The 24,946-nt window shown below is 43.7% G+C and overlaps 1 protein-coding gene across 1 annotated transcript in view; it reads left to right on the forward strand.

Annotated features, from left to right (window-relative positions):
• Positions 1-457: 457 nt before the first annotated feature.
• LOC311068587 (organic cation transporter protein) overlaps positions 458-24,946 on the forward strand; it is a gene marked incomplete at its 5' end in the record, with an annotated part of 85,087 nt that continues 60,598 nt past the window's right edge. Inside the window, 3 exons of the mRNA XM_084091122.1 lie at positions 458-814; positions 2,358-2,461; positions 4,152-4,306. Coding sequence (XP_083947248.1) covers positions 458-814; positions 2,358-2,461; positions 4,152-4,306 — 616 coding nt within the window. The remainder of the gene's footprint in view (positions 815-2,357; positions 2,462-4,151; positions 4,307-24,946) is intronic.

The raw sequence follows: 24,946 nt of genomic DNA on the forward strand, positions 1-24,946 counted from the left end.
TCACACAATGGTCCCTCCCTCTCATGCTCACTGGTTCATTTCAGATATCTGGGTCACTCCCAGCACTCCCCACCTTATATTTCCCTCAAACAACTCAAACAGCCAGAACTCTGCTGCAGCGCTCTCCGCCTCTCTCTCTCTCTCTCTCTCTCTCTCTCTCTCTCTCTCTCACTCTCACTCACTCTCTCTCTCTCTCTCTCTCTCTCTCTCTCTCTGCTACAGGTGTGAGGAGAACTAAACCAGCCATTCACAGGCGCCTGTCACTCCTGGCCAAAACCAGACCTCCATCACATAGCATTAATAATATCATAATACTGACCTGACATTATCTAGAGCATTACAGACATATTCTCTTACACACCAACTTCTGTTTTGTCCTAAGACTCGTGGGCCCAGTCAGCTTCACCTGAATAGATACAGTGTGAGTTTCTATGAAGTGACATTCAATACAGGCAGGATGAATTTTGATGAGGTCCTGGACCGGATCGGAGGGTTTGGACGCTTCCAGAAGACGCTTTATGTTTGGATCTGTCTGCCACAGATCTTCTTGGCCTTCCACATGTTGGTGTCTGTCTTCACTGGGGCCGTGCCCCCTCACCTGTGCAGATCCGCCTGGTCAACGGGCAACAGTGGTGGCCCTGGGCCGGGCCTCAACTTCAGCATTGCTCCTGGGGAGTCCTGCACATCCTTTCAGGATGGCCCTCTGTCCCAGCTTAATCATAGTCTACCAATTACAGAGTACCCGTCTACCTCAAACAGCTGCGCAGGATGGGAGTTCAGCAAGGAAGTCTTTCTCAGCACTATTGTCACAGAGGTGAGTACTAATCTTAAAATATTTTGGTTGTATAACAGGATGTGGTAGTTTTGTTATGTTACATGCACAACGTCTCTCGCATGAAGCTTTCTAAGTCTCTCTCTCTCTCTGGTGCTGTCGGAGCTAGTCATGTATTGTGGTTTAGATGGTTTGGGTGCAGACTGCATGCATTGAGAGTTTCTGGCCTCCTGTAGTGAAGACATCTAAATCTGCTTCATTAAAGAGATATAGCTCACAGGACTGCAAGATGGACCAATGGAACAGCGTTCCTTTTGGGACATGTGACCAGTGAGATGGGTTGCTTACAGCAGGACCTTTTGGCCAGGACCTCAGAACCTGTTTTGATTTACAAACACTGGATCTGGGCCCAACCTCACAACAGGAGCTGACTATCTGATACTGCTGTCTGCTGTCCAGCTGCTGGGCTGAGGTGGAGGAAAGGCCTGGGGAAGGGTCACAGAGGACACTGAACTTTCTGTAGTCCAGGTGTATGTAGTGAGAAGAGAAAGCTTCTAAACCAAAGTAATTCTAAGATCCTGCCAAAGACACTCTGCTCTGTGGTGAAGGGAGATGAGAGTTAATCCCCAAATGTGATTCTGAAATAATTATGTACAAAAAAAAATTCCTCTAGGAGTGCAGTAGCTTGTCACTATGGCAGTACCCTCAAATGGACATCTTTGTACCTTACTTACCCCTAAATGGTTCATATAATCCTTAAGGAGACATATTACTACTCAAAGGGCCAGATATACTAACAGCTTACGCCAGTGCAAACCCTCTGTTGGCGTTAAAAAGGAGTTTCTTTTCAGACGCAAAATTTATGGGAGGAGATTATTTAAATAATTTATGGTGATTTACTAATGTTTGCACTAGTCAATTTACTGGTATTTGCAACATTATTTACCGACCAAAAAAAGCATGTCTTAAACCAGACGCTAATTTGTGCTTCTCTTGGTAGATTGTGTTGCTCATTATGGAAATGATCTGGCTGCATCTGTGTTCTTTATTTTATTTGCACTTCGTCAGTAGATCATTTGCAGAACTTTCCACTCACATCTGCGCTATTTTGGAATTGTGCTCTTAAGCTAATTTGCCCTGTTTAGTAAATCTGGCCCTAAATGTACTAATATGCACCTTTTAGATAATGTACAAAGTTGTGCGTCAAAGACAAGCTGTTGTACCCCTAAAGGTACAAGTTTTGCACATGTTTTTTTCCTAGAAGTTGACTCCTCAAATCCCTGCTGAAAGTTTTTTTTTTTTTTAAACTGAAGTCAGTTTCCAGTAGCTGATTTATATGGTAATAAGCTTGTCATTAGTTAATCTAGATGGACGATTAGTCCATCTACTGTACTGTACCAAACTTTGGTAGTACTGTACCAAATAGTGGACTGGGTTTTGAGCTAGAAGACCATCTTGGCCAAGCTTGTTAGGACTGATAGATGACCTTGGACCAACAACAACCAGCCACCATAACTTTGTATGACCTGGTTATGAAGTATAACACTGTTTAATTTTCTTTTTTCCTTGTCACCTTATATTACAGTGGGATCTTGTGTGTGGAAATGCCACTTTGAACAACATTGGTTCTTCTATCTATATGTTTGGGCTGCTGGTTGGAGCTGTGCTGTTTGGTTCCCTTGCTGATAAGTAAGTTGCAGAACCTCAAAGTAACTTTAAATGCGTAAAAACTTTTGCGTGTCTTGACAAGCTTAAATACCAGGAAGTTTTGGATATTTTACACAAACTGGTTTCTGGAAAACTCTATCCACAACACACACATTCAGCTAAACACAGCAAATCAGCAAGCTGGCAAATATGACTCTGTTTGTGAGAAACACAGTTAATGCTCGGTCACATCTTTGAGACGTCTAGGATGGCTTCTGTCCAGTATGTGGAGTTCTATTTAAGTGGTCTTGGTTTTATTTACTGATATTTATAGGGAGAAGTGGTGATTTGACTTAAAATGCCTTCTTGTACTGTTGCTAAATCAGAAGGTTTCTGAGGTATTGGAAAGGCAGTGGTTTTAGAGAGCGGCTCTAATAAGCAGCACATGTTCACATTTCAGAGTTGAAGAGACAATAACAGCACTGTGGTGTGAAAATATTAACTGCTGAATGAACTGAAGGGAGAATAAAGAATGGAATTCTCTAAAATAGGACAAAGACGACAGACGTTGATATTGATGTGTTGATGAGACTGTGAACCCTCTACTGTATGACAGTGGTTGCTTCAAGACCCAGATTTTACATTGGACCCAAAACAGTACCAAAATAGGTTATAGCTCAAAATTAAACTTTGATGGTTTCATGCACTTGGCAGCCAGTAATTCACCACACAAACATTATTGTGGTCAGCACAAATCATGCTTATCTTCAATGCAAGTGAAGTGCACATGTAATTAATGTAGTCTGGGTCATATGATTTTAAGACAAAATCTTACAAGTACTCCTCGTTACAGACTGTGGAACGATGACATAAAGGATCAAATCCACTGCATAGTGTGTTTTCATGATGGATTGGATATTTTAATGCTTTACATCTGCAGTCTGTAGCAAGGACCCTCTCAAATATTAGGTTTTTGATTGATTCGATGCATTGCCTTTGAAATCAAAGATGATTTGATTTTAAATGTTTCTGTATACATTTCATGGCAGGCTATTTTATTCAAAGCAACTTACATTGCATCCTGGGTGTGTTCATTTGATCAGTCCAAGCATTACCTGGTAATCAAACTCATGTTGTGTTACTAGCACCATTGTCTACTGTTTGAGCTACAGGAATGCGTGAAATATTATACGCAGCCATTTTAGAACAGACTAGTCCAGTCCACCCTTGTGAAAAAGAAGTACACTTTAGCATATTTTTAAAAAGCATACTTATTATGAAAATAATAAAATAACATACTTAAGTGTGAACTGAATGTAATGTTTTCAGATCCTTAATTGCATATTTCAATCATGTATTGACATATATTTGTACTTGCACATAGGTAAAAGCTGCAATTTAGTACATTTAAAATATATTAACCTTAATTGTATTATCAAATAACACACTACAGTTTATTTAAAGCATGACAAAAGATTATCAAAACATAACGATTTAGTCATTATGTAATGAAAGTGTACTCTAAGTACACTTAAGTGGCCTTTTATTTCCTAAATATTATATTCTCTGCGATAGGCTTTACTTTTTAGATCTGAAGTGCACTACAAGTGTTCTGTACAATCAATACAATTAAGCACGCTTCTTTTTCACAAGGGTAGACACATCAGAACCTATTTTATAGGAAATTAATGACTATCTGAGCTTAATTAACTACGCTTCTGTGCTGTTTCAGGTATGGCCGCAGAATTATCATATTGACTGGTTTAGCAGTACAGGCCATCTTTGGAGTGGGGGTCGCTTTCGCCCCAAATTTCTACATTTATGTCTTGCTTCGCTTCGTGGTGGGCATGACTGTGTCTGCAGTGATTATGAATGCATTTGTGTTGGGTAAGTAAGAGATCCAAGACTCCAAAATCTTGTTCTACTTTGTCAAGCTATCTGGAAATAGAGAAAATTGACTGTTAAAAAGAAACTGAAGCAATTCTTATCATATTAGTAGCGAGAGGATATTCTTGATAATAACAATATATTGTAACACTTTAGAATACTGTTCCATTTATTAATTAATAACTACACAGGAACAAACGAGTAACGCAATATTAACACTCTTGTAACTACTATTAACTAACAAGAAACTCTGATAAATTAGTATGTAATATCACTCAGTTGAATGCGGTAGGTCACTATTAGCTAATTAGTAATTACTGTTTCATACTATTAAGGGACTTCTATATACAGGTCAGGTTCATAATTAAGGTGAATAAGGCATAATGTATAATTAATTCTAAAGTGAAGATCATGTTAACCCACTAGTTATGACAAAAGTGTTACCAAATCCTTCAGAAGGAATTACTAATTATCTGTATCAGTATTCTAAAGTGAAAAGCATGATGACTCTCTAGTAATGACTGAAGTCACTGTAAGCTTTGGAGATTTGTGAAAGGTTCTAGATAGTTATGACTCAAATATTACTACATCCTTCTATAGGCTAGTGACAAATGGTCAAAAAGTCCTTTAGTTTTTGAGATACCCCTACCGGAGGTAGAACTAAACCCAACAATGTTTTTCCTCATCTCTAAGGTCTCCCATATATGAAATGGATTCTTGGCTCAAAATATTTTACTGCTAAGATTGTTAAATTAACAGATATTGTTATACACCCCCAAACCAAAAAAGGACTAAAATATTGCCTGTCCGTATGGGAGTTAAGGCATATAAACTAATGCAGATCAGTCACACAAGCTCAGCGAGCTTTGAAACTTGGCATGTGTGTAGTGAGGAAGTTGCTTTACCTACTAGAAAAGACTGGATGTGAATATCTTGTTGTATGGAATAAATAGAGACATATAAACACATACCTAAAATAAGCGGACATGCAAAAATTTAATATTTATGCAGCATGTTTTCATTTACTTTGTGGTTGCTTTGCCAGGGATTATCATAGAAACACATATGATGACTTGACAAAAGGAATCGCCGGTGCAGCACAGATGTCTAAAATATTAATTAAAAAATTTATTTAAGGTGCATAACAATAAATGACTAACGTTTCGATGTAAAGTTACATCTTCATCAGAGTCCTTGGAGAGAATGAGCAATGAAGCCATTAATAAGGATCATCAACAGGTGTGATAAAGGGGGCGTTGGCCACCCAAAAATACACCACTCTAAACCAAGGTGTCACACTCACACATCAGTCATTAAAGGGCAAGTACCCACATACCGATCAAAAAAAAATAAAAAATTTAATATAAAGTTCACAATACAATGGGAATAAAAGTATATTCATCTTAGGTACTGTATTTTAATATGCTTAAGTGTTTAGAGAAAGCATGTTAAACTCAATTCTTCATTTAGACCTAAAGGTTCTCGAGTGTTAAGTGTATGTATCCAGAACGCTTCCCTGCATAGGAGTTTATTGATAATATCACCACCTCTGGGTGGGGGTGTGATTTTCTCGATTCCCCAAAACTTCAATGATACAGGGGAACCATGATTGGCCTGCTTATAGTGCCTCGCCATGGCATATGTTAAGTTCTGAGTACGAATTGCTGTTTTGTGTTCAGCTATCCTTAGTTTAAGTTGACGTTTTTTTTTACCTATGTACACCAGTCCACAGGGACACTTTAGAAGGTATACTACGTGAGTACTGTTACAGTTGATGAATGAAGAAATTCATTCTCTCTTAAAGTGGACTCATTCAAATTCTTTAGACAGCTTCATCTTAAACATTTCTTTTCTAGGTCTAATGTCTTATCCAACGGTCATACTGTATGCAAAAACTATGATTCTAATACTAGAGAGACCCCCAGAGAAACGACCCCCTTTAAAAAGAAATCAAGGTTTTTGCCTTCTTCTAATCTAAATCCCACCATTGTCACTTTTAGTCAGCTAGTTGAGCAAGACATGGCTAAAATAAGTAGGCCCTTTCCTCCTAAAAATAAAAATATGGAAAAAAGTTAACTGGATGCGCTACGCTCTTTGTGGTTATGGGCTTAAAGAACTATGATTGTGGTATATTTAAATTATTAAATGATGAAAAACATTATCAGCCCCTCCTTCACAATCCTACCTCCAGCACAAAAAATATGATTAATGAATTTATTGATACATCTCATAAAAAAGGCTGGATTACTGATAAGGAAAAGGCTTTTCTGCTTATTGACCATCCTCGATGTCCAGTATTCTATGGTCTACCCAAAATTCACAAACGACTTGATGATCCTCCTTTGCGCCCTATTGTATCTAGCATAGGAAGCTTAACCGAGCCTCTCTCACAATTTGTTGATTTCTTTTTAAGACAATATGTTCACAGTTTACCATCATACCTTGGGGATACAACTGATGTTTTGAATTTGATTGATAATTGGAAGTGCGAAAGCAATGATGTCCTTGTATCGTTGGATGTACAAAGTCTCTATACATGCATACCCCACCATATAGGCCTACAAGCCATATTGTATTACCTTTCCAAACGCCCCACTGGTGTTTTGCCTCCATCAGAATTTCTTGTTAATCTTGTCGAGATCATTCTATCTAACAATTTTTTCAAATACTATGACAAATTCTATTTACAACTTCAGGGGACTGCAATGGGGTCCTCGTTTACACCCTCATATGCTTGTTTGGTGATGGGTCTATGGGAAGAAAAATATATACAGACTACTGAAAATAACCCGTTCCATTCTAAAATATCACTTTGGCGCAGATATATAGACGATGTTCTATTAATATGGAAGGGCACACCTAGTGAGTTAAATCATTTTTTGACTTATGTAAATTCTACTACAGATTATTTGTCTTTTACTATGGAATTTAACAAGCAGTCCATTGATTTCTTAGATCTTACTATTTCTAAGGACGCAAATAATATTTTACAATCTACTATCTACCGTAAACCTCTTAGCAGGAATACCCTGTTAAGAGCAGACAGTAATCACTCGCCTCATCTGATTTGCAATATACCAGTGGGCCAGTTCCTACGAGTCAGAAGAAATTGTAGTACCACAAGTGAATTTATGTCAAAAGCAGCCCACCTAGCGCGTCTTTTCGATCAAAGAGGTTATGATAAATCTGATATTTCTAAAGCATGGGATAGGGCTTTTAATACAGACCGTGCCTCATTGTTAAAGAAAAAATGTAAGCCTCACACGACATCTAAAGTATTTTTTTCCACTAGCTACACTCCAGCAGCAGGAAGAATAAAGAACATCATTCGCAAACATTGGCACGTTCTTAACAGTGACCCGACACACAAAGACATCTGCGCTGAGCCGCCCAGGTTTATTTTCAGATGCGCCCGCAACATTCGCGACCGATTGGTCCACTCAGATATGATTATCCCACCCTCTATTACTTGACTTCCCAGCCCACCTCTGGGTTTCTATAAATGTGGCAACTGTGCGCAATGCTCCAATTCGACCAATGCAAAAGACTTTTCACATCCCCGCACTGGTAAAAAATATTCTATTTCTTCATTCATCAACTGTATTGATGTATTCATTTTTTTTATTTTTTTGATCGGTATGTGGGTACTTGCCCTTTAATGACTGATGTGTGAGTGTGACACCGTGGTTTAGAGGGGTGTATTTTTGGGTGGCCAACGCCCCCTTTATCACACCTGTTGATGATCCTTATTAATGGCTTCATTGCTCATTCTCTCCAAGGACTCTGATGAAGATGTAACTTTACATCGAAACGTTAGTCATTTATTGTTATGCACCTTAAATAAGTATTTTAATTAGTAGACATCTGTGCTGCACCGGCGATTCCTTTTGTCTGGTTTGTTTTGTCCTGCCCTGGTTGCACCGGATTGTTTGTGGATTACAGAAGCGCAGAGAACCTTCTTTTCAATCACATATGATGACTTGTTGGAAAGATGGAGTTGTGCTGAATCCAGCAATACCAAATATGTAAATATAGCACGACAAATCAGGGTGTTCTGTCACTCAATGTATGAGGTGTCTAAAATGAAAGAAAATGGAACACTGACATAATTTAGTCCAAATCACATTATCAGAGGTAATGGTGAGAAATTCTAATATAAGATACATTTAATAATGAAACATTTCATATGGCACCTTGTACTATATGAAAACAAAGATTGATATCGAAAGATAAGACCTTACCATAGCACAAACAGGAGAACAGGGGCCTCATTTATAAAACTTTGCGTAGGATTTGCGTCAGAATTGGCGTACGGGTGAAACATAGGACGTGCGTACGCACACAAATATTCGGATTTATAAAACCGTGCGCACGCACATCCTACGCAGTTTTCCCTCAAAGGGTTAGTTCACCCAAAAATAAAAATTCTGTCAGTAATTACTCACCCTCATGTTGTTCCAACCCCGTAAGACCTTCGTTCATCTTCGGAACACAAATTAAGATATTTTTGATGAAATCTGAGAGCTGGCTCACTCCTCCATATGCTTCTAAGTGATTGAAACTTGCTGGCCCAGAAAAGTTATTAAAGAGATCGTTAATATAATCCAAGTGAATACAGTGGCTCAATCTTAAGTTTATCAAGCGACGAGAATACTTTTGTGCGCAAAAAAACAAACAAAAATAACGACTTTATTCCACTATTCATTTCCTTCTCTCTGGGCCTCGTAGTGTTTTAGCGCAGCACGTCTGTGTTGCACGTCACCACGCATCACACACATGACAAGCGTCGACCAATAGTGAGCCTACGTGGTGACGTGCAACACAGACGCGCTACGCTTAAACACTACGTAAACTAACTCGAGGCCCAGAGAGAAGGAAATGAATAGTAGAATAAAGTCATTATTTTTGTTTGTTTTTGCGCACAAAAAGTATTCTCGTCGCTTGATATACTTAAGATTGAGCCACTGTAGTGTAACGGTAAAAGATGAGGAAGCAATTGCAAGTATACTCATTTATTGAAGTGTGATAAACAAAGAACAATGATCAGCTGAGACACAGGATGGTAACGCAGGGACCCCGATGGTCAGATGTTCCAGTGAAGACGGTGAAGTGGTACGGTGAGAATCCCAGGTGACGAGTAATCCAAATCCAAGTGAACACGAACAGGAACAGGAACAAGGCAGGCACAAACTCGACACGAAGACTGGGAACACAACCGGGAAACCACATACAACGATCTGACAGGGGAAATGAGAAAGTGGTGAGTATTTATGGGGTGATGAGATGAGCTGCAGCTGGTGACGGGAGTGATGAGCTTAATTGTTGATGATCGCTGATCAGACGACCCGCCCACACAATCAATGCACAACACACACATGACAACAGAACACGAGACAAGAAGAAGACAATGGATTTATGAACCGTGACAGTACCCCCCTCCCTAGGAACGCCTCCTGGCGTTCCCAGGCTCCCTTACCTGTCGATTGTAATCATCGATAAGGGAGTGATCCAGAATGTCTCTAGCAGGTACCCAACTTCTCTCCTCCGGACCGTAACCTTCCCAGTCCACCAAGTACTGAAATCCGCGTCCCCTTCGCCTCGAGTCCAGAACACGATTAACCGAATAAGTAGGTTCCCCATCTACGAGTCGCGGCGGGGGGGGAACCGGGGCTGGCGGATTAATGCGTGCAAAAAAAACGGGCTTAATTTTAGACACATGAAAGACGGGATGAATCCTCCTGTACACTGGAGGAAGATTGAGGCGGACTGTCACCGGACTAATGATTTTAGTGACAGAGAACGGGCCAATGAATTTGGGTGCAAGTTTATTAGAAACGGAGCGGAGCGGAATGTCCTTAGTAGAAAGCCACACTTTGGAACCGACGACATATACGGGAGGCCTACGCCGGTGGCGATCGGCTTTGGCCTTGGTGCGTGCCCCCACTTGGAGTAGAGTCTCACGGGCTCTAGTCCAAGTGCGGTGACACCTCTGGACAAAGGCGTGGGCGGAGGGGACCGCGACTTCGGATTCCAGACTAGGAAAAATAGGTGGCTGGTACCCTACACTACACTCAAACGGTGATAGGCCCGTGGATGACACTGGCAACGTGTTGTGGGCGTACTCCACCATAGACAGTTGCTGACTCCAAGAGGAAGGATTCTTGGACACTAAACATCGCAACGTTCTTTCCAAATCTTGGTTGGCTCGTTCGGTCTGACCATTGCTCTGGGGATGGAACCCGGAGGACAGGCTGACAGTCGCCCCCAGAAGTCTACAAAACTCTCTCCAAAATTTGGACACAAATTGGGGTCCTCTGTCAGAAACCACGTCTGTCGGGAGGCCATGAAGCCGAAAGACGTGGTTAACGACAATCAACGCTGTCTCCTTGGCTGAGGGTAATTTGGGCAAGGGAATGAAATGGGCCGCCTTCGAGAACCGGTCCACCACGGTTAAAACTACCGTGTGACCCTGGGAGGGTGGGAGGGCGGTGATAAAATCTAGAGCGATATGGGACCAGGGTCTCGAAGGCACCGGCAGCGGTTGAAGTAACCCATCCGGGGGCCGATTGGAAGTCTTACCCATGGCGCAGACTGAACAAGCCAAAACAAAACTGTGAACGTCACGAGCCATACCAGGCCACCAGAATCGTTGCTTGACTAAAAATTGAGTACGATTAACTCCTGGATGGCAAGCCACATTGGAACAATGACCCCACTGAATAACGCTGGACCGTAGACCCTCAGGCACAAATAAACGGTTCGGTGGACAACGAGTCGGAGGCGTTACCCCTTCTAAGGCCCTCTTGACCTTCGATTCGACCTCCCATGTGAGTGAAGAGATGAATAGATTCTCTGGTAAAATGCACTCGGGAGTAGACGGGCGTTCGGAACGGTCAAAAATGCGCGATAAAGAATCGGGTTTGATGTTCTTAGAACCCGGGCGGTACGAGAGAGTAAAGTCAAAACGACCGAAAAAAAGAGCCCACCGAGCCTGCCTGGAGTTCAATCTTTTAGCAGTCCGAATGTATTCCAAATTCTTGTGATCGGTCCAGACGATAAAAGGTACCCCCGACCCTTCTAACCAGTGGCGCCACTCCTCCAATGCTAACTTGACTGCCAACAACTCCCTGTTGCCAATGTCATAATTACGTTCGGCAGGGGATAAACGATGTGACAAAAACGCGCAAGGATGCATCTTGTCGTCTGAAGGAGAACGCTGGGATAACACTGCACCTACCCCCACCTCTGACGCATCGACCTCCACCACGAACTGACGTGATGGATCAGGGGTTATCAGAATAGGGGCTGAAACAAAGCAACCCTTCAGTTTGGCAAACGCAGCCGAGGCTGCGTCTGACCACCTGAACGTAGTACTGGGGGAGGTCAAGGCGGTCAGAGGTGCGGCTAGTTGGCTGAAGTTGCGAATGAAACGCCGGTAAAAATTGGCGAACCCCAGAAACCTCAGTAGGGCCTTACGGGAATCTGGGTTTGGCCAATCCACCACAGCCTTAACCTTCTCAGGATCCATGCGCATTCCCTCAACCGAGATGATGTAACCTAAGAAAGGAACAGACTGTGCATGAAAAACGCATTTCTCCGCCTTGACAAAAAGCCCATTCTCTAGCAACCTCTGAAGCACTTGTCGGACGTGTTGCACATGTTCCTGGAGAGACGAAGAAAAAATCAATATGTCATCCAGGTAGACATAAATGAACTGATCGACCATGTCTCGTAACACGTCATTGACAAGTGCCTGGAAGACCGCTGGGGAGTTGGAAAGGCAGAAAGGCATAACCAAGTATTCAAAGTGCCCCCTGGGGGTGTTAAAAGCGGTCTTCCACTCATCCCCCTCCCTGATGCGGACCAAATGATAAGCGTTTCGTAAATCCAATTTCGTAAAGATAGATGCTCCCTGCAACCTCTCGAAAGCTGAAGACATCAACGGTAAAGGATAAGTATTCTTTACCGTGATGTTGTTCAACCCCCGGTAGTCAATACAAGGTCGCAGCGACCCATCCTTCTTCCCCACAAAAAGAATCCCGCCCCCGCTGGAGAAGAGGAAGGACGGATGAACCCCGTTGCTAGAGAATCAGAAATGTATTTCTCCATGGCCTCTCTCTCCGGAACAGAGAGTGAATATAACTTGCCCTTAGGCGGAGACGTACCTGGTAATAACTCTATAGCACAGTCATAGGGACGATGCGGAGGAAGAGAAGCAGCCCGAGACTTACTGAACACCTCCTTCAGGTCCAGGTACTCCGCGGGCACGTTAGATAACTCCACTGTCTCCTCCTGAAACACAGGGACAGAAACAGACGGACAGGCAGACACTAGACAAGACTTATGACAAAAGCTACTCCACGAAGACACAGATTGTGATGACCAGTCCACTCTGGGGTTATGACGGGTGAGCCAGGGATGACCAAGGACGATGGGTGCAAGGGGAGTGTCCATGATGTAGAATGAGATGGTTTCGGTGTGGTTGCCTGATGTGATGAGGGTGATGTCTTCGGTGGCAAGTGAAATGGTGGGGAGTTCTTGACCGTTGAGTGCGTGTACTGCAATCTGATGTGTGAGGGATCTGAGGGGAACTTGAAACTTGAGTGCAAAAGTGTAGCCCATGAAATTACCTTCAGCCCCAGAGTCCAGAAGTGCTCGACAGTCGTGAAGGTGAGAGGACCATCGGAGCCTTACCGGAAGGAGAGTAGATGTGGATGAGGTCTTCTCGGCAGAGATCCCACCCGACAGTAGCCTCATATTTACTGCCGGGCTGGGCCTTTTAACGGACAGCTGTAAGCAAAGTGTCCCGCTCTTCCACAGTACATGCAAAGGCCCAGGGATCTCCGCCTTTCCTTCTCCTCCCGGGAAAGCCGGGCTCGACCCACCTGCATGGGCTCGTGATCTTCGACGGGGCTGACCGCGTCCCTCGATCCCTCCCGGGACCCGCTGGGACTGAAGACGTCGATCAGCTCGAGAAAGACGACCATCCACTCTTATCGCCAGGGCAATGAGATCACTCAATCTGGCCGGAAGGTCCATGGCGTAGATTTCTCGTTGGACGCGGTCAGCCAGCCCATGCAGGAACATGTCCCACTGCGCCTCCTCGTTCCATTGGCTCTCGGCTGCCAGAGTGCGAAACTCGATCGAAAAGTCAGATACGGATCTTTCTCCTTGTTGAAGGTCGGCTAATACTCTGGCAGCCTCACGTCCGGACACGGAACGGTCGAACACCTGTTTCATTTCTTCGGAGAGCCTCTGGAACGAGGAGCAGCATTCTTCCTGATTCTCCCACACCGCCGTTCCCCAAAGCGCCGCTTTCCCAGTCAGAAGCGCCAGAACAAACGCGACCTTGGTTCGCTCGTCGTGGAAAGTACGGGGCTGCAGAGAAAAATGCATAGAGCATCTGGTCAGAAAAGATCGGCAGTAATTGGGTTCACCTGCGTAAGCCTCCGGAATCGGCAGGCGGGGCTCTGACTGGGATGGGTCCGCTGATGGTGGTGGGGGAATCGGCGGTGCGGGTGGCGCAGCGGGAACCTGTGGTTGTTGTAGCTGCTGGGTGAGCCCGGACACCTGCGTTACCAGAGCCTGAACAGCGCGAGCTGTCTCATGGAGATTCTTCTCCTGCGTGTCCATTCTCTTCATGCATTGATTCAGAAAATCCTCCATAGGACTGGAGGAACCACTCGCTGCTTCCATGCCTTTGGTCAGATCGTTCTGTAACGGTAAAAGATGAGGAAGCAATTGCAAGTATACTCATTTATTGAAGTGTGATAAACAAAGAACAATGATCAGCTGAGACACAGGATGGTAACGCAGGGACCCCGATGGTCAGATGTTCCAGTGAAGACGGTGAAGTGGTACGGTGAGAATCCCAGGTGACGAGTAATCCAAATCCAAGTGAACACGAACAGGAACAGGAACAAGGCAGGCACAAACTCGACACGAAGACTGGGAACACAACCGGGAAACCACATACAACGATCTGACAGGGGAAATGAGAAAGTGGTGAGTATTTATGGGGTGATGAGATGAGCTGCAGCTGGTGACGGGAGTGATGAGCTTAATTGTTGATGATCGCTGATCAGACGACCCGCCCACACAATCAATGCACAACACACACATGACAACAGAACACGAGACAAGAAGAAGACAATGGATTTATGAACCGTGACATGTAGTCACTTGGACTATATTAACGATCTCTTTAATAACTTTTCTGCAGCAAGTTTCAATCACTAAGAAGCCTATGGAGTAGTGATCAGCTCTCAGATTTAATCAAAAATATCTTAATTTATGTTCCGAAGATGAACGAAGGTCTTACGGGGTTGGAACAACATGAGGGTGAGTAATTACTGATAGAATTTTCATTTTTGGGTGAACTAACCCTTTAATAAATCACAATCAATTCTAAATGTAGTGCAGCTTTTGCGGCTTCATGTCACGCCCATAGTTGCCCATAAATAGTCCGTGAAACGCCCACAAGTTAATATTCATCGATTGCGAAATCATGGCAAAACACAGAGAGGAAAACCAAGAAACGAAACTTCACTCACACGCAAGCGTGAAGCGCAAGATCAGCCATTGTGCGTCATTACGCATTGTGATGGCATCATGGCATTTTATTACCATCCATTTGATTGCATCTGACAAGCTACAGATGTGTTATGAGGATGAATTGCATAACATGCCAATATTATTGCAGAACAAATTTCACTTTTCTTTTTGCAAATATGTGTTAATTTGCATTTCTGTTGTAATCTTCATTTGATTTTGTTTGTTTTACACTGCAGATCGATCAAAAGGGTGTCCGTGTAAGGCTGTTAATTGTAAGACTTGCTTTGTGAAGTCTTCATGTTATTTATGAGAGGCAGTATTGCCATTTATTTTACACAATGGTCTACAGTTTCACACACTTTCACATGTTTCTTCCATCTGCTGACGGTGTCGCCATTTCTCATTTCACCCGTTTTTGTGCGTACGCCTGGGTCAGAGTTTGCGTGAAGGACCGCATATTTTCCCGTCAAGTTTGCTTTTTATAAATACCAATTATTGCGTAGAGGGCGGTGTACACCTTCTTTTGTGCGTACGCAACGTTTATAAATGAGGCCCCAGGAGTCAGAATTGCAATTTGACCTTAATGAGCCTGGTCTCTGAGGTCGACAAACGCGCCGGCGCGTTTTGCTGGATTTTCTCCACATTGTAGCACTATAAACTTAAATTTCTCCGTCATTTATGGTCATACAGAAAAAAGAAATATAAAAAAAGAATCTGTGATATTTCTACTTTTGTATGTGTCCACTTACAATCAAATCAAAACATTGTGCTTTTGTAAAATAAAGAAAATAAACAGGGTGTGCATTCTGCCTCTCCGTCGCGGTGAACTTTTTTTTCTTGAGCACGTCTATAAACTGAAACAAAACTCAGCAAATACTTGTCACACATTTATGAGCCATACACCTTTATAAACATTTAAGTGTGTACTTTTAAATGATCGGATTCAAAACGAAAACAAATATTCTCTGTTTAAGTAATTTGTATAAAACCAACAAGATGTCCAGTTTCTCAAACGCTTCCTAATTATTTTTTAATTTACCACGCCCACTCGCGCAAAAGAGATTCACATGCAAATCTCCACATGGATCGCGATCGCCCTCATTACCTCAACAACAAAACACTTCACTTCACTTTTCGTCGAGTTTGAAAGACGTGCCTGAGCTTACATTGGATTTACATCAGAAGAAGAAGAACGCGATTTGAAGACAAGAAAGATAAGGTAAGAAATTCTTACATATTAGTTTGCCATTGTTGCATAAATTTCACATTGCAGTTGAACTGTTGCTAGATGGTGAATATTATAATATTTAGACCCGTGTTTACTGTTACTGTGTTTGTGGATATCTGCTCAAACGTAGATATGTATATGGTAACCATAATGTTTTATATTTGAGCGCGATCGCGTTTGAATGTATCATATTTTGGATCGTGATCAAGTATCATATTTTGGATCGTGATCGCATTTGAATGTATCATATTTTGCAGCGCGATCGCGTTTGAATGTATCATATTTTGGATCGTGATCGCATTTGAATGTATCATATTTTGGATCGCGATCGCGTTTGAAAAGCAAACAGCTTCATGTTTTTACTATTATCTCATTTCATATCGTCATAACGAATGGAAACATTTGAAGTAACATGATGATCAATATATTTTTCTCTAGCTTAGTTGTTACTGAAATCTTTTGGAAGATTTATACTGTTATAGGTTATTATTATTTTATCCAGCACTGTGCATAGCTTATGCCTACAAGGCACAACAAACCTGGTGTTCACTGTTCATTATATATTGTTGGAAACATTTGTGTGTGTGTGTGTGTGTGTGTGTGTGTGTGTATTCTGTGAATTTTAAAAAGCAATTTTAACCAGAAAAATCTAAAATTTATTCCCAAAATCGTGCAGGCCTTTCTCTTGATATCAGTATGTTCACTTTTTTTTTTTCAGGGCCCAGATGACACTGAGGACTGCTGAATTCAACATTCACATGAGTCTCTGTACATGGTAAAGTGAAAATCAAACACCTTGGAAATGAAAGGTATGTACAATGTTTTTAGGAATGGCACAAAGGTCTCTGTCTTTGGATCATTGTTTTCAATAAGAGCTTTTTGGCACTTGTTGTGTATCTTTGGACGATGCTGTGTTGTAAATAAATCCAAACAATTTAAAAGCCATTATTTTTTAAATCTCCTCATTTACAGTATTGTGCAAGGTTGCTCAGAATGACAGGGCCTGATAGCTCCTAATAGGGCCGTTAGGGGAGGGTCTTTGTCTTTCTCAGGTGAGAAAAGCTTACATATTAATGAGCTCTCGCATAAGGCTTTTTCACACAAAACACGTCGTAAATTTTTTAAATCAATATATTGTCTTATCTGAATGAGCAGTCAGGGTGATTTTCACATTGTTTTAGAGCAAATATTCTAGGCTACGTCATACAATTTTCAAAAGTCTTGTGAAGAAATAATCAGTATGGGTTTCATGGCCTTATTTCAGTGAGATTTTTTTTTTTGTATTTTCACAAACCACGCATAAATGTCATTATCTCAAAACTACAAACTTTTACATACATGCTGTTGATATATTATTGTAGCAGAGTTTGTGCTGAATACAGTGTAATTAGACTTTAGCCATGAAAATGTCACAAGAAACAGAAATAACCAGAAATGTCAGAGCATGTCAGAACCAGGGTTATTATAGTTTTGCATTTTTCATTAGTTTTTATTTTTATTTCGTTTTGACTTTTTGTTTTCAAATTCAGTTTAGTTTTAATTAGTTTTTAAAGTGGGTTTGCTAGTTTAGTTTAGTTTTTATTTTTTGAAAATGCTTAGTTTTAGTTTAGTTTTTATTAGTTTTAGTGTTAGTTTTAGTCTTTTTTTGTAATTTGGGTTATTTGTCAGGGGCAAGATTCAAAAAGGTCAGAAAAAGTATTGTGTAATAATAACTCAACAAAAACATCATACAATTTAAGAAAAAAAAATCACACCCCATTGAAATTCCTTTACCTCTTACAAAATCCACACGCCGTACCAAAAATCTACACATCTTCTATACAGAATTCACACTCTATACAAAATTTACCCTATACAGTCAATAGCCTACTCATCTGGATTAAAGCAGCAAACATTTAGTGTAAAAGTAAAAAAAAAAAGACATAACATTATTTAATATTTGAATCACAGCTTATATAGTGTTTTGATATTGACAACCACAACCAAAAAGTGCATTTTACCTCAAACTTGCGACTAGTTAACTTTCTAAAGAAGGCGCAATCGCTTCTCGGGGCGACATTAACACAGTGACAAAATTATATTCAGAATTTAAAATATTTTTATACCACTTTTTAATGTGTGATTGTGTAAAGGTGTTCACGAGATAGAGATGCCAACCTTTCGCGAACTTGCTTTCAACGTCGAACGAACACTCGTTCTCATGGAGACGCGGTGTGCACGGAGGGGAGGGGCTGTGTGTGTGTGTGTGTGTGTGCGCGCGCATGTGAGAGACGCATGAGTGACAGAGAGAAGGAGGGAGAGCAGGGAAAGGAAATGCAGCTGAACGAATACGCTGCGTGTTTTAAATAGCGTTAAAATGGCGTTACCTTGACAAAGACGAAAACTAAGGACATTTACTCTATACTTTTATTTTATTTTAGTTAGTTTTGCCAGACACACATTACAGTTTTAGTTAGTTATCGTTTTTTTGTAATGCCTCGTTTTTATTTTTATTTCAGTTAACGACAATGTTTTTTCCCACCTAGTTTTCGTTTTTTCGTTCGTTTTCGTTAACGATTATAACCTTGGTCAGAACACCTCCAGGGCCCAGAAAACAGCTCAGACCTCAGAGGGTTAATAAAACTATAACTTTACTCAACACAATACAAATTAAATTACTGTCTTAAATCAAACAAATGGCAATCTAACAAAACAAACACTCTAAGGGGGAATGAGCCCTCTCTTCTCAGGATGTTTTTTTTCTAGCAGGAACCATTTGGAACATGAACTGCTTTTGGTAGCCATGCTGAGGTCAGCCCCCCATGATGTTACAACTGCAACACACCAATGTCACTCATCCACTTTATCATCAGTGACAAAGTGGGTCATATCTGGACAGTCTGGGAAAAGGCAAGAGCAAAACTCTGTGCAGGTCAAGCCTACTGAAAGACACTGGCATTTGGTGGCATCGTTGCAGTTTCCGTCTTTACAGTAGAGGTGGGTAATGTCTCTAACTTCTTTAGGTGCTGGTGCCTTCAGGAAACTTACAGGTTCAATGCACCCATCTTCTCTGAGCCTCCATCCTCTACCAACTGGGTTCCAGAGAAGAGGTTTGGCCAGGTGGCTGTGACGCCACACTGCTGTTTGGTACAAGGCTCTCAGCACATGTTGCTGGAAGGCATTTTCTGTTGGGGGTAGATTTGCTGCTGACAAATCTGTGGTAGACGCAGCGTGAATAAAATTGCGCTGCGTGCAATGCAGCATGGGGAAACCCAGGCTAGGCCTTCCCAATTCTGTAAAAACTGCTTGTGGTGTCACAACCCGTAAGGGCGTGGCATGCAGGTAAACACTCACAAAGCAGTGCTCCAAGCTTCTGAGCGATCAAACAGATAGGCTTCTGAGCGATCAAACAGATACATCTTTATTGAACAATGTCTGGCAAAATCAAAAAGAACAAAGATCTTCTGGGAGCCAGAGAAAAGAAACCAGTGTGCGACCTTCAAGTACATGGAAACATCAGTTGGAGTCATTATATCTACAAAGGTTCACATGGACTCAAATGTGCTCTTTCGAAGATTACTGGCTGTCAAAAAGATTGCAACTTTAATGGGAAAGAAAGGTAACAGTGATATTAGCAGCCATATCACCCTGTAGCCCAAGACTGGTTGCCCACTGAAGCTAAGCAGGGCTGAGCCTGGTCAGTACCTGGATGGGAGACCTCCTGAGAAAACCAGGTTGCTGCTGGAAGAGGTGTTAGTGAGGCCAGCAGGAGGTGCTCACCCAGTGGTCTGTGTGGGACCTAATGCCCCAGTGTAGTGATCGGGACACTATACTGTCAAAGAGCACCGTCCTTCGGATGAGACGTTAAACCGAGGTCCTGACTCTCTGTGGTCATTAAAAAATCCCAGGATGTCCTTCGAAAAAGAGTAGGGGTGTAACCCTGGCATCCTGGCCAAATTTGCCCCTTGCCCTCTGTCCATCATGGCCTCCTAATCATCCCCATATACTGATTGCCTTCATCACTGTCTCCTCTCTACCAGTAGGCTGGTGTGTGGTGGGCGTTCTGGCGCAATATGGCTGCCGCCGCATCATCCAGGTGGATGCTGCACATTGGTGGTGGTTGAGGAGATTCCCCCTCCCATAAAGCGCTTTGAGTACCCAGAAAAACGCTATATATGTCACGATCCACACAAGAACAGAAGAGAGGTAGATCCAATTTGCAGTAGGTGGTTTTTAATGTAGGGTAATCCAATCTCATAACAGTCCAGGCAGGGGTCAAAACCAAGGTAGCAATCCAACAAACACAAGAACAAACAAACAGGTCTAACGACAGTACTCAGAAGTGGTGTGAAATACAAGGACTCCGTGACACATACTAAAACAGACAGGGTATATACACAGGGAAATGACAATGCTAATGGGGAACAGGCTGAGTGCAATGATCAGTGATAAGGGACAGCTGAGTGCAATGAAAAGACAAGGATCATGGGGGATGTAGTTCAAGAGTGTGATGGACACCGTGGGGAAGGAGGACATCTAGTGGTGACCCAAGGAACATAAACCAGACACTGTGACATAACCCCCCCTCTACGGAGCGGCTACCAGACGCTCCAAGACGTGACAGACAAACAAGAGTCCAGGCGGGAGGTAGACTGGTGGAGGATCAGGGGGAGGGATGGGGGGCCAGGTCCATGGAGGGAAACGGGGACAGGGAGTGACAGTTCATCTGGCGGCCAGGGCGGAGACGACAGTCCATCGGGCGGCCAGGGCAGAGCAGACAGTCCCTCGGGCGGCCAGGGCAGAGCAGACAGTCCCTCGGGCGGCCAGGATGGAGACTTTCCCTCGGGCGGCCAGGGCGGAGACTTTCCCTCGGGCGGCCAGGGCGGAGACTTTCCCTCGGGCGGCCAGGGCGGAGACTTTCCCTCGGGCGGCCAGGGCGGAGACTCTCCCTCGGGTGGCCAGGGCGGAGACCTTCCCTCGGGTGGCCAGGGCACAGGAACAGGCACCACCGGCTCAGGAACAGACACCACCGACTCAGGAACAGACACCACCACCGGCTCAGGAACTGGAACAGACACCACCGGCTCAGGAACAGACACCACCGGCTCAGGAACAGACACCACCGGCTCAGGAACAGATACGGACACCTGTTCAGGAACAGAAACAAACACCGGCTTCAGCACAGTGTCCGGGGTTCCAACCGGACTGGAGGCTGCCATCTTGGTAGTGTGTGCAGCCCAGGCACGCCAGACAGCAACCAAATAAAAAGTGAAGACAGCCCTCTGGGCCGTGGCAGGGCTGACGGGTACAGCCTCCGGCACAGGAACAGTCTCTGCATCGACAGATGTGACGTGAACAGTCTCTGGATCGGCAGACGTGACGTGAACAGTCTCTGGATCGGCAGACGTGACGTGAACAGTCTCTGGATCGGCAGACGTGACTTGAACAGTCTCTGGATCGGCAGACTTGCTGTGTCTCTTCCACGCATGCAATACCGCCACTGCGTAAAAGAGAAAGACAGCCCTCCTGGCCGTGGCAGGACTGATGGTGGGCAGCTCCGAGACAATCCTTTTGTCCGAAGACACAGGCTCGGCGGCGGCCATCTTGTCCGAAGACACAGGCTCGGCAGACGTGACATGAACAGGCTCGGCGGCAACCATCTTGTCCGCAGACACTGGATCCGGCTCGGCAGCGGCCATCTTGTCCGAAGACACAGGCTCGGCAGACGTGACATGAACAGGCTCGGCGGCAACCATCTTGTCCGCAGACACTGGATCCGGCTCGGCAGCGGCCATCTTGTCCGAAGACACAGGCTCAGCAGCGGTCATCTTGTCCGAAGACACAGGCTCGGCAGACGTGACGTGAACAGGCTCGGCGGCAACCATCTTGTCCGCAGACACTGGATCCGGCTCGGCAGAGGCCATCTTGTCCGAAGACACAGGCTCGACGGCGGCCATCCTGTCCGAAGACACAGGCTCGGCAGACGTGCATCTCTTACCCCCTTTCCGTCTGCGACGGTGAGACGGTGGCTCCAATTCGTCCCTCACCATCCCAGAGTCGAAGGGGGGCCATGGTGGAGAGTGGTGTTGGACTCCCTCTCGACCACTCACTCCTCTGCGACCTCCCCGGGTCCCACGAAAAATGACTAGGCGGGTTCCCTCAAAACCCTCTCTCCTCTCCCGCTCGATGGCTGGGGAAAAGACATTAAAAAACATACCGCTGGATCCTTGTTGACGGAGTCCTTCTGTCACGATCCACACAAGAACAGAAGAGAGGTAGATCCAATTTGCAGTATGTGGTTTTTAATGTAGGGTAATCCAATCTCATAACAGTCCAGGCAGGGGTCAAAACCAAGGTAGCAATCCAACAAACACAAGAACAAACAAACAGGTCTAACGACAGTACTCAGAAGTGGTGTGAAATACAAGGACTCCGTGACACATACTAAAACAGACAGGGTATATACACAGGGAAATGACAATGCTAATGGGGAACAGGCTGAGTGCAATGATCAGTGATAAGGGACAGCTGAGTGCAATGAAAAGACAAGGATCATGGGGGATGTAGTTCAAGAGTGTGATGGACACCGTGGGGAAGGAGGACATCTAGTGGTGACCCAAGGAACATAAACCAGACACTGTGACAATATAAATGTAACAAATTATTATTATAACAGTTGGTCGTTATAGTGTTTGATAGATATGACCACCAACACTCAGTCAAAGATCTTGGAAAACAAAGAAGAGGCACCATTCACACCAGCAGACAAACACATATCTTCACAGGACAAACAAAATTTCCAAACTACATAAAATACCCCAGGATCAGCGGAAACAAGGCTGCTCTATGTAGCTTTGTCAGCACCTATATCACCAGTACTGGGCCAACGAGAATTTCTTCAGGGAACACTGTCATCTTGGCAGGTGACTTTGAAAATGCTCAGGAGGTTAAGAGGGTTAGCAAGTCAGGCATTGACTGCTTGCAGTGATCAGGAGGAGACTGACACGAGGCTGGTGTTACATGCAATACATTTTGCACAATCACATTCTCGTCTAATTATCAAATGTGATGATACAGATGTACTAGTTTTGCTTTTGTACTATTCAAGAAAAGGGATGTTTGGATCCTCAGCAGTGTTTATGCACTCTGGACATGGCCTTAAGGAAGGATTTGTCCCTATCTGTTTGATCGCTCAGAAGCTTGGAGCAGTGCTTTGTGAGTGTTTACCTGCATGCCACGTCCTTACGGGTTGTGACACCACAAGCAGTTTGTACAGAATTGGGAAGGCCACTGACTTCACAAGACTGAAGACCCATCTTTGTAAGTTACAGGAAATTACCAAATTTGGACTCTCTGGTAGCCTGGAAAAGGCTTTTGCAAGAAGCAAAGCACACTGTGGCAAGAAGGTGTGCCCTCCTCCTGTATGGCCAAAAGAAAAAGGTGGATGGGCATCCTTGAACCAACCTGGATGAGCTGAGGTACACTAGCGTCTACCACAGATTTGTCAGCAGCAAATCTACCCCCAACAGAAGATGCCTTCCAGCAACATGTGCTGAGAGCCTTGTACCAAACAGCAGTGTGGCGTCACAGCCACCTGGCCAAACCTCTTCTCTGGAACCCAGTTGGTAGAGGATGGAGGCTCAGAGAAGATGGGTGCATTGAACCTGTAATGTTCCTGAAGGCACCAGCACCTAAAGAAGTTAGAGACATCACCCACCTCTACTGTAAAGACGGAAACTGCAACGATGCCACCAAATGCTAGTGTCTTTCAGTAGGCTTGACCTGCACAGAGTTTTGCTCTTGCCCTTTCCCAGACTGTCCAGATATGACCCACTTTGTCACTGATGATAAAGTGGATGAGTGACAATGGTGTGTTGCAGTTGTAACATCATGGGGGGCTGACCTCAGCATGGCTACCAAAAGCAGTTCATGTTCCAAATGGTTCCTGCTAGAAAAAAAACATCCTGAGAAGAGAGGGCTCATTCTAGAGTTCTCAACGGGTCGGGTCGAAAATATAATCAAATGACTCGGGTCGGGTCGGACCTCGGGCTTAATCTTTTCCGCTCATTGAAAAAAAAATATATATTAATCATCGCTGCTGTTCACCGTAAAGAAAGTCTGGCTGCTGCGTGCAACGTGCACCACGGAGAGGGGCGGGGGCAGACCTCACGCCTTTAGCCTGGAGAGAAGAAGTGTCACAGTGTCTGGGTTGTGTTCCCTGGGTCACCACTAGATGTCCTCCTTCCCCACGGTGTCTGTCACATTTGAACTACATTCCCCATGATCCTTGTCTCTTCATTGCACTCAGCTGTCCCTTGTCACTCATTATTACACTCAGCCAATTCCCCATTAGCATTGTCATTTACCTGTGTATTTATACCCTGTCTGTTTTAGTATGTGTTACGGAGTCCTTGTTGTATATCACGCCACTTCTGTGTTCTGTTCCTGCCTGTTCTTGTTTTTGTGTCTCATGTTGGATTGCTTATTTGGATTTTGGATTTCTGCCTGGAGGACTACGATTTGGATTACCCTTAATAAATGATTATACTGCTATTGGATCTTCCCTTGTTTCATTAAGTGTGGATCGTGACAAGAAGATGGAGTTGGTGAAAAGTAGGGGTGCACCGAAATTTCGGCCGCCGAAAATTTTCGGCCGAAATGGCATTATCGGTTTCGGGCCGAAATAAAAAAAAACAGCCGAAAACGTTTAACCGAAAATGAATGTCACCCGCCCCTCCCATCCGTGCGCAAGCGCTTAGGTTTCACTCACGGTCGAGCTGTTATCACGCGTCTGCCTATCAAAGATTAAGCATGTCAAAGGGCTGTCACTTATTGCACAATCGATCGGACCAACCAACACGAGTTTCGAAAACGAAAAT

The sequence above is a fragment of the Abramis brama genome, assembly GCF_963993115.1.
Source record: "Abramis brama genome assembly, chromosome: 18".
NCBI classification, from domain to species: domain Eukaryota; kingdom Metazoa; phylum Chordata; class Actinopteri; order Cypriniformes; family Leuciscidae; genus Abramis; species Abramis brama.